The 10,924-nt window shown below is 41.5% G+C and overlaps 1 protein-coding gene across 1 annotated transcript; it reads left to right on the top strand.

Annotated features, from left to right (window-relative positions):
* Window positions 1-6,001: 6,001 nt before the first annotated feature.
* On the top strand, window positions 6,002-10,260 carry LOC100690516 (alpha-(1,3)-fucosyltransferase 7). Its single transcript, XM_003459732.5, has 2 exons — window positions 6,002-6,150; window positions 6,786-10,260. Exon 2 carries the CDS (start codon window positions 6,838-6,840, stop codon window positions 7,876-7,878), a length of 1,041 nt encoding a protein of 346 aa, XP_003459780.1. The 5' UTR covers window positions 6,002-6,150; window positions 6,786-6,837; the 3' UTR covers window positions 7,879-10,260.
* Window positions 10,261-10,924: the final 664 nt, after the last annotated feature.

The raw sequence follows: 10,924 nt of genomic DNA, 5'->3' as shown, positions 1-10,924 counted from the left end.
ATATTTCTAAGATTTTCAGGGCCGAGTACAATAACCTCAGTTTGATCTGAATTAAGAAGCAGAAAGTTAGCGGCCATCCAGGTCTTTATGTCTTTAAGACATTCCTGCAGTTTAACTAATTGGTGTGTGTTACCTGGCTTCATGGATAGATAGAGCTGGGTGTCATCTGCATAGCAGTGAAAATTTATGCTATGTCTTCTAATGATGCTGCCTAGGGGAAGCATGTATAATGTAAACAGAATTGGTCCTAGCACTGAACCCTGTGGAACACCATAATTGACCTTAGTGTGTGAAGAGGACTCTCCATTTACATGCACAAACTGGAGTCTATTAGATAGATATGATACAAACCACTGCAGTGCAGTACCTGTAATACCTACAGCATGTTCTAATCGCTCTAATAGGATATTATGGTCAACAGTATCAAACGCAGCACTGAGGTCTAGCAGGACAAGCACAGAGATGAGTCCACTGTCAGAGGCCATAAGAAGATCATTTGTAACCTTCACTAAAGCTGTTTCTGTGCTGTGATGAGCTCTGAAACCTGACTGAAACTCTTCAAATAAGCCATTCCTCTGCAGATGATCTGTTAGCTGTTTGACAACTACTCTTTTAAGGATTTTTGATATGAAAGGAAGGTTGGAGATTGGCCTGTAATTAGCTAAGACTGCTGGGTCTAGAGATGCTTTTTAAGTAAAGGTTTAACTACAGCCAGCTTGAAGGCCTGTGGTACATAGCCGATTATTAGAGATAGGTTGATCATATTTAAGATTGAAGCATTAATTAATGGCAGGACTTCTTTGAGCAGTTTTGTAGGAATGGGGTCTAAAAGACACGTTGATGGTTTGGAGGAATTAATTATTGAAGTTAACTCAGAAAGATCAATTGGAGAAAAAGAGTCTAACTTAACATCGATGGTATTAAAAGTAGCTGTAGATAATATTACATCTGTGGGATGATTATTGGTAATTTTTTCTCTAATGATAAGAATTTTATTTGTGAAGAAGTTCATGAAGTCATTACTAGTTAACGTTAAAGGGATGGTTGGCTCAACAGAGCTCTGACTGTTTGTCAGCCTGGCTACAGTGCTGAAGAGAAACCTGGGGTTGTTCTTATTTTCTTCAATCAGTGATGAATAGTAAGATGTTCTGGCTTTGCGGAGGGCTTTCTTATAAAGCAGCAAACTATTTCTCCAGGCTAAATGATGATCCTCTAAATTTGTGACACGCCATTTCCTCTCCAGCTTACGAGTTATCTGCTTTAGGCTACGTGTTTGAGAATTATACCACGGAGTCAGGTACTTCTGATTTGAGACCTTAGTTTTCACAGGAGCTACAGTATCCAGAGTCGTACGTAGTGAGGAGGTAAAATTATTAACCAGATAATCGACCTCTGTTGGAGTAGCGTTCAGATAGCTGCTCTGCTCTATGTTGGTACAGGGCATTGAAGATGATAACAGTGGGTGGATTATATTCTTAAACTTAGTTACAGCACTTTCAGAAAGACATCTACTGTGATAAAGTCTACTCTCCACTGCTGTGTAATCAATTATTGTAAATGTGAATGTTATCAGGAAATGATCAGACAGCAGAGGGTTTTCAGGAAACACTGTTAAATGTTCAGTTTCTATGCCATACGTTAAAACAAGATCTAGAGTGTGATTAAAGTGGTGGGTGGGTTCTTTTACATTTTGAGAGAAGCCAGTTGAGTCTAATAACAGATTAAATGCCATGTTGAGGCTGTCATTTTTAGCATCTACATGGATGTTAAACTCACCCACAATAATTATTTTATCTGAGCTGAGCACTAAATCAGATAAAAAGTCTGAGAAATCAGAGAGAAACTCTGTGTAAGGCCCAGGTGGACGATAGATGATAACAAGTAAGACTGGTTTCTGAGTTTTACAGCTGGGGTGGACGAGGCTAAGCATCAGGCTTTCAAATGAATTAAAAGTCTGTCTTGGTCTTTCGTTAATTAATAGACTGGTGTGAAAAATTGCTGCCACACCGCCCCCTCGGCCTGTGCTTCGAGGTTTCTGGTAGTTAGAATGACTCGGGGGTGTTGATTCATTTAAACTAACATACTCATCCTGCTGCAACCAGGTTTCTGTAAGGCAGAGTAAATCGATTTGTTGATCAATTATTAAGTCATGTACTAACAGAGACTTGGAGGAGAGAGACCTAATATTTAATAATCCACATTTCACTGTTTTACTCTTTGGTTCAGATGTGGATACTGTATTGTTCTTTCTTTGTGATTTTTTATGTTTAAGTTGTTTATTGCTGGTTTTTAGTTTGTTTGTTGTCTGTTTGGGAGCTGACACAGTCTCTATGGAGATGGGTTTTTGGGGGGGTAGCAGGAGGAGAGAAGCTGCAGAGAGGCGTGTAAGACTGCAACTCTGCTTCCTGGTCCCAACTCTGGATAGTCATATTTTGGGGGGTTTAATAAATTGGTCCATATTTCTAGAAATGAGAGCTGCTCCATCCAAAGTGGGATGGATGCCGTCTCTCCTAACAAGACCAGGTTTCCTCCAGAAGGTTTGCCAATTATCTATGAAGCCCACATCGTTTCTGGGACACCACTCAGACAGCCAGCAATTTAAGGAGAACATGCGGCTAAACATGTCACTCCTGGTCTGATTGGGGAGGGGACCAGAGAAAACTACAGAGTCCCACATTGTTTTGGCAAAGTTACACACCGATTCAATATTGATTTTAGTGACCTCCGATTGGCGTAACCGGGTGTCATTACTGCCGACGTGAATTATGATTTTACTGAATTTACGTTTACCCATATGCTCTTCCAGTATTGCTCCATCTCCAGCGTTCCTCCCCCTTGCTGAAGCATTTTTACGGCAGAAATTGTTGTACTTCTGGATGGTTCGTCTCTCTCCAAGGAGCAGCGACAGAGCTCTGTCAGAGATGTTGGGTGTGGCTTATGGCTCAACTGCAAGGAAGGGTTGGTGCAGTGGGTTCAGGTGCAAGTTTGAGGGGATCATCTTCAGGTCATGGCTCGCCTATTTGATGTCTGTGAAGGTTCTCAGTCATCCAGGTCATCGTAGTCAAAGGAGTTTGCAAAGAAAAGACAGGACAGCCACTTCACAAGCGCATGGCACAACATAGAAGAGCCACCTCCACAGGACAAGACTCAGCAGTCCATCTGCATCTTAATTATAAAGGTCACTCTTTCGAGGATGCCAATGTTCACATATTGGACAGAGAGGACAGATGGTTTGAAAGAGGAGTGAAAGAGGCCATCTATGTCCACTGTGAGCGACCATCTTTGAACAGAGGCGGTGGTTTACGACACCAACTGTCTGCCATCTATAATCCAGTTTTGAGTTCCCTCCCCAGACGCCTTAACGCCCACTCACATCCTGGGCCATCTGACCTCAGGAATTCACATGACAAGGTGGGGCCAGGTTTCACAATGGGCTCACCCGAAACCCTGGCTGATTAGGTCCCACACCCGCTTTCACACCTTGGCGCATGTGATTAGAGGATCACCAGGGGGTCCTTTGTCCCTCCTTGGGGGGATACTCCCACTGGGTTTAAATCTGGGACTCTCGGCCATTTGACCTTAGAACTGAAGAAGCTTCTCGGATGAGAGGTGAAACGTCTTCAAGCAACTCAAAGAAGTCCAGACGCTTTTCTTTGCAAACTCCTTTGACCTCGCCTATTTGAATTGCATGGCAGGACCTGCAGAGGGAAGGAGCCCTGAGCAGATGGCTGTGCAAAGATCAGTTGCGACAGTGGAACATTGTGAGCTAGTGGGCAGTGTCAGCCTGAAAAAGGCAATGTGTAAATAAAGGACTGTGATACTTTTAACAACTGTGTCCACATCTCACTCAGCCAATTAGCACTAACATGTGTTACAGGGAGAATATATCAACATACTCTGTAGTTCTTGTGCTTTAATATTTTGTAGAGAGGGGTAAATGGGCTGGTTCTTACATAGTGTTTTTCTATACTACCTGAGCACTCATAGTACAACTTACTGTGTGTTTTCCTCTGCACAGATTCCTCTGGATTCCTTCCCTTGGGTGTTGGGAGCTTGCCCTGAGTTTGAGAGTGTTGTTTGGATTCCAGATGTGTGGATTCCCTTGCTACCTGGACCTCTGGATCACTATTCCACTTTGCACTGTGTGTTTTTCCTGTTGAACTTTTAGTAAAGAGTCCTGTCTTTGAGTTTTGCCTTCCTCAGTGGCCTTGACAGTATATACATTTTATGAACATTTCATACTGACACTGATACCATGAGGAACAATGTCAGGCAGAAGGACAGAGTAGGCCTAATATAATAATGGAGTTTCTACTCTGGGTCACGACTTGACAAAACTAAAACCATTTTAGGTTTTTGTTTCCTTGTATTTAGTGTATGTTTACAGCAATAACGCGGCCTCTCTTACTTTACCCCTTTTGTGTTCGAGTCCTGCCGTTGGATCCTACCTCTGCCTGTCACACAGCGACACACGACAAAATTTCAGTAAACACCATCAACTAGTTTATAGAGGATGGGAGTCCTGTAATGGCATCACCTGGCTAATTCCTCTGGTAAAGGAGTTGTTGTGACAGTTTTTAGATAAATTTATAGTAAGTCTTCATCAAATTATGATGCAGGATGTGTACATACTCTATCCTAAATCAGCGTAATGTTCCAATCCTCAAAATGTTAGAAATAGTAGAGTTAGTCAGTTTAGACAACAGGGCAAGACTCTTTTGAATGACAGTGCAACCGTTATTTTTCCTCTAAAGAATGCATACAGGCTGCATTGTTGTTTAATTTATAGCAAGACACTTTGAAATTCAAAAACCATCTAAATACCCTTAATTCACTCCACCTCACTGATTCACTAATGACTCCTCCTGTGGTTTTGGAAAGTTCTTGTTTCCATGTGCATGACAAACAATACCCTCTCCTAAGGTGATTTGAAAAAGGGGTCGCAAAAATGGTGTCTGGTTGACTTCCCTTTATTTTTTAACTGGTGCCTTAGTGCATTTGAATGAATAATAATAATGGATTGGATTTCATATAGCGCTTTTCAAGGCACCCAAAGCGCTACTGTTGTAGCCACAGCTGCCCTGGGGCAGACTGACTGAATCTATGCAGGACTACAACTTCTATACTTTAGCACAGTTCTAAAATTAAGCCAAACAGTTATTGTTTCATTTAGCCTCCAGATAGCTTTATGATATTAGTGGGACCTCTGTTGTTTGTCTCCTGTACAGTGCTCCACATCAGGACTCAAAGTACACGATACATTTAGAGCTTGGCATGTACACCTCCCAACACTGTGCATCACTTAGCATGAGCAGATATGAGCATTAAGGTGAATCTTGGGTGACAGCAAGAGAAAAAGAGCATTTCAAGCCAAGGGTTAGAGAATTAAGTTGATCAAAGTATCACTGAACATGAATACTGGGCTTCTGTGGCAAGTTTTTGCACAGTCTATCATGTTCTGATAACTACAACTTCAAAAACAATTTTAAATGTGTAAGTTAAAGCTGGGAAAGTAAGAGTAAGAAGAATTCACCAGCTTTGCTCTGTAAAATCAACACTGAGGCTGCAGAGGCACCGGTGGGAGGCCACACTAAAATGCTGAAACGGTTACATTGTGGTTGGCACATTCATTGAGCGGTGTAACCCAATGCCCCTTTTCTCTGCAGAGATACGGGAACAGGAACAGGAAGACCAGCTTGTGGTTTACAAATCGAAAATCAGCAATGGCAATGTTTTTGACTCCACTGGTGGCTGTGCTAGTTCTGCAAAACAGAATGCATGAGCGATTTAAGAGATAACTAAATGAGTGTAAAACTGGGTGGTATTGGTGCCAGATGTCTGTGGTAACTCTAAAACCAGCTGAGTGCGAGTGTAAACACAGAGTGAGGTGAATGTTAATACAATAAATCCTGAGCTCTGCCCTCATGTGCTCATCTGAAATTACTTCATGATAAATGATAGTGTTTATTTTTGCTGATGGCTGATCAATTAATCATGTAGATTAACAGCCACACCCCTTGCCCACACTCTGTGAGTGTGTGAGGCAAGAAATGAGTCACAGGATTTGGCATAGGCAGGGTTTCCTTTATGTTCTTTAGGTTGAGCAGGAAAAAGCTTCACCAGCAGCAGACTGCGTGGTATGGTACCCAGGTAAGCAGCACAAACTTGTTTTGATTTGTTTTCAGCGATTGGCTGTTAGTCTCTACTATATCATAATCATGAAATACAGCTGTTTGTGTTTTCAGATGAATGAAAAATGGGGGGAAAAGTTTCCCTTTTCTCTCTCTTGAAACTGTTCTGCTTTTAGACGCATGTTTGTGGTGTTCCCAGCTGTCACTGTGGCACTTTCATTTCAGAAGACTGCTGTTTAACAAATATATGAAAGAGATCAGAAAAGGAATGAAATATAGTCAGACATTACCTTGATGTTTTAATTATTCGATGAATATTTGATTATTAGTAAAAGAAACGCTGGATTTTTAAAAAATGAAACCTTAATCTTTTCATTTTTAGCAGCTACAGTTGGTGTAATGAACATACTGTTCATTCAGAGCAGAACGATGACACATTTTGAGTAGCAATGGCAGGGGTTGTGTACATACAGGTGTCATGTATGGGCAACAATTTTCCATATTAGAGCTAAAATAAAATGAAATTGTTGCTACATGCCTTCCACAGTTTCTGTCTTGGTTGATTACATCTTGCTCATGTGCAGTTCCTGCACTGAAGAGAGTGTGTGTGAAAGTTATAATAATATTGCTGATCTACCCTTCCTTCCCTTTTAGTGTTCCATACCATTGATCGGTGGCCTTTTGACCTGGAATACACCCAGCAGCCATGACAACATCTGGGCCAAGAGCCTGCTTTATTCTCTTCTTCTTGCATGTTGTCATTTTTCTCTCACTGCTGTTCTACAACAGCTTCTTGACCCACCGCGCGCTGCAGAGTCACCCCAACAGTGCTCATGGAGACATCAGGATCCTGGTGTGGCACTGGCCGTTTGGCCGCTCCTACAGTCTGGATGGGAACAAATGCCTCAAGATGTATAACATCAGCCGCTGTTTACTCACTGATGACAGAGCTGACTTCTCTGCTGCCGACGTGGTTGTGTTCCACCACTATGAGCTGAGCAGAGGTCTTTCATCTGTGCCCCTACACCTGAATCGACCTACATCTCAGCACTGGGTGTGGATGTCCTTGGAACCTCCTGTCAATAATGTGAACCTCACACAGCTCAACGGCCTCTTTAACTGGACGATGAGCTACAGGCGTGATGCAGACATATCCATTCCTTATGGGAAAACAATGTTGGGAGGTGATAATCTAAGTTTTCCAGCTGCTCCAAATCGCTCCTGCTTTGCCAGCTGGGTGGTCAGCAAATACAAGCCTCATCAGACTCGGGCTGCTTTTTATCAAAGACTAAAGAAGCATGTCCCCATAGAGGTGTATGGCAGGTGGAACAAGAAACCCTTGCCAGACAAGAAGCTTTTGCCCACCATTTCAAACTGTCTGTTCTACCTTTCTTTTGAGAACTCGGAGAAAAAAGACTACATCAGTGAGAAACTCTGGAGGAACGCTTTTCAAGCAGGGGCCGTACCAGTGGTTCTCGGCCCCAACAAGGCCACCTACGAAGCCATGACCCCCCCACATTCCTTTATTCATGTAGCTGATTTCAATAGCCCAGCTGATCTGGCAACGTATCTCAAGGTTTTGTCTGTAGACAGGCAGGCCTATGAGAAATACTTGGAGTGGCACAACACCTACCGAATTAAAACCTACAGTGACTGGAGAGAAAGGCTGTGTCAGATCTGTGTCAAGTATCCCAGTTTACCAGCCAGGAAAGTCTACTACAACCTGGACAGCTGGGTGAACAGCTAGTGTCTAATTTCTTCACCAAAGGGTTCAGACTGCTGATTCTGCTGAGTTTCCACATGCAAATGTAAAATGCCAAACACTGGAAGTACAGTGGAAGAGAACTTGCTGCACAGTCAGTCAGTTAATTGTGGTAAACGGTGAGAAACTGCAAATTGCGAAAGCAGATCTCAAGCAGGTGGGTAGGCTGCTAATAATCACGTTACACATGTTCGAACTACAGTGTATAAAGTGTGCGACTGAACAAGAAGCACAGTTTTTGTTAGTACTGTTTGCTGGTGTGTAGTATCGTCTCAAAGGACATGGGCGATGGCAAATATACACTACAGATAAATTTCATTACATGGTACCAGACTGAAATAATAATTCAGGGCTCCATGCTGGGCCACTGTGTCTTATTTAGGGCTGTCACCGTGTCAGATATTCTTTGTGCTACTGCTGGACATTTCTCTGCTGTTTATCAGAATATTGGTGCCCCTTCCTTGGAAGGCACATTAACATTTGCTCACTTTGTTCAATGCCGCTTGTTCAAATGTTCTTGATGTTCCTTTTTAAAAAACTAAGTGCACTAGACCTAAAACTGATCCCTGGTTAAACGATGTCACTCGGGCCCTCAGAAGGACCTGCAGAAAAGTGGAAAGAAAATGGAAAAAGGATAAACTCCAGATTTCCTTTGATATGTTAAGGGAAGCCCTGTTTCTTTATCAGGATGCTGATTGAAAAGCAAAAACTAAGTATTTATCAGATATCATCTCTAACCACAGCTACAGGCCAGTGTCTTAATCAACACCATTTATTCTGTTGTCAACCCTCCACCCACCACACATTTACCAGGGTCTCCAGCCACCTGTGAAAACTTATTACGGGTGTTTGTTGATAAGGTTGCTACTATCAGGTCCAGCCTTTGATCCCTCTACTCCCCCATATTCCTCGCTTGATCACTTTGAGCCTGTTTTCTCTTCTAATGGGAACCGTCCCAGTCAATCTTAAACATGCCGTAGTGCACCCATTTCCCAAAAAAACTGATCTCGATGCATCAGTTCTTTCAAATTTTAGGCCAATCTCTAAACTTCCCTTCTCGTCCAAAAACCTGGAAAAATTTACCTTTCTTCAGCTCCAGGTTTTTCTGGAAATTAATGAAATCTGAGAAACATTTCAGTCTGGTTTTAAAGTGCTACATAGCACTGAGATTGTGCTTTTAAAAGTTTTTAATGATCTTTTATTAATTGCTGACTCTGGTAACTTTGACATTTAAGTGCGGCATTTAATACAGTGGATCATGAGATTCTCTTATCAAGACTGGAGAGCTGTGTGGGTATTAAAGGAACTGCACTTGAATGGTTCAGATCTTATTTAACTGATAGAAGTTTTTCTGTCAGGTTTGGTGGCTCTTCATCCTCATGATGAAGGCTCTATTTTCAGGAAACATGGAATCTCATTTCACTGTTAAGCCAATGATTCTCAGATTTACTTAAAACAAATTCTGCAGACTCTCTAAAAGTTTTGCTAGACGGCCTTGATGACATTAAATGATGGTTTGCATTAAATCTTTTGAATGAGATTGAACTATTTGGACCTTCTGACCCTCGCTTTTCTCTTAAGGTTGACCTTGGTCCTCTGGAAAAGTCCAGAACTCCCTTTGCAAAGAATCTGGGAGTGTTCTTTGATAGCAGCTTTTCATTTGAGAAACAAATAAATTCTGAACATTTTGTCATTTGCTGACTTCGAGAAAGTGATCCATGCATTTTATTTCATCAAGGCTTGTTGACTGTAATAGTCTTTATTTGTGTATCAGCTCTGCTCTCTAATCTTCAGCTAGTTCAGAATGCTGCAGCCTGACTCTTGACAGGCACTCGTAAACACGACCACATTTCCCCAGTCTTGGCTCGTTTACAGTCATTGTACAATTGATTTTAAGATTTTATTGCTTGTTTTAAAATCTCTAAATGGATTAGCTCTGGCATACCTCTCTGATCTTTTAACTAAAAATACTCCAAACAGAACTCTCAGGTCAGCTGAGAAGTTGCTTCTAGTTGTCCCTGTCAGCAGGCTAAAACACAGAGGAGGCTAGGCCTTTGTGAACGCTGTGCCCAAACTTTGGATCAGTCTCCCTCTTCATATTAGGATCTCTCCAACACTTGACATCTTTAAAGCCCGTCTGAAAACACATTTTTACTCTCTAGCTTTTAACTGTGACTGAGTTTTTTTGTTTTATTCTTTGTGTGTGTTTGTTCTACTTTTCACTTTTTTACTTTGGTCAACCTGTGTTGTTTTCAAATGTGCTTATAAATAAATTGATTGATTGATTGTGTGATTTAAAAGAACTCACCTTAATGATATTATTGGATGTCTGCTATGTAATAATAAAATGAGAGTGCTATCAGTTAACTGTGCATTTTTTGTCTTTTTGGCAAATGATTTACACCCAATAAAGGCGACTGGAGCTGGAGAGCGTCTGTGTTTATACCGGACAACCGGATAATTTTAACATGTTGTTATTAACGTGATATTTTTCAGTTTGAAATACTGAAAAATATGTGTGTGTCTGATAGACGAGTCTGTCTTAACACGGAGTTTTCAAGGTGTGTGAAGGCTACCATCCAATCAGCCAGAGTGGGTTAAAAGTTACTCTTCAAGCAACAATCAAAAAGTATATGTGGAAATATCAGAATGAAACAGAACATAGATACAAATAGGCTGCCTCTAATTTTGTGTTTTAACTGACTTGTTCTCTGTACTTCAACATTTAGCTGCATCTGTTTTTTAAACTCACTTTTTCACCACCTTTCCATTGACACAGACACGATTTGCTGAGGATGACACGGACTAATTTGATGCTGGTTGAAGCTTCCGTTTAAAGTTGTTCTAAAACATGCTATGATATGCATGGTTTACATATGGTTTGGTGCATTTGCTCAGTGAAAAAGGTTCATTGTCTCACTGCAGTATGAACCATTTTTCACAAGATGCAAAACAGAATGCGAAGCATTTCTCTGAAGCATAAAGTGCCACTTCCTCCTGATGAGGGTGGAGTTGATTCAGTGCCAGTGTC

The sequence above is a fragment of the Oreochromis niloticus genome, linkage group LG12, assembly GCF_001858045.2.
Source record: "Oreochromis niloticus isolate F11D_XX linkage group LG12, O_niloticus_UMD_NMBU, whole genome shotgun sequence".
Taxonomy (NCBI): domain Eukaryota; kingdom Metazoa; phylum Chordata; class Actinopteri; order Cichliformes; family Cichlidae; genus Oreochromis; species Oreochromis niloticus.
This window is presented reverse-complemented; position numbering and strand designations above follow the sequence as displayed.

Bases quoted from the DNA above. Each gene is read 5' to 3' on its own strand.
- LOC100690516 (XM_003459732.5), top strand. From the start codon at position 6,838: ATGACAACATCTGGGCCAAGAGCCTGCTTTATTCTCTTCTTCTTGCAT.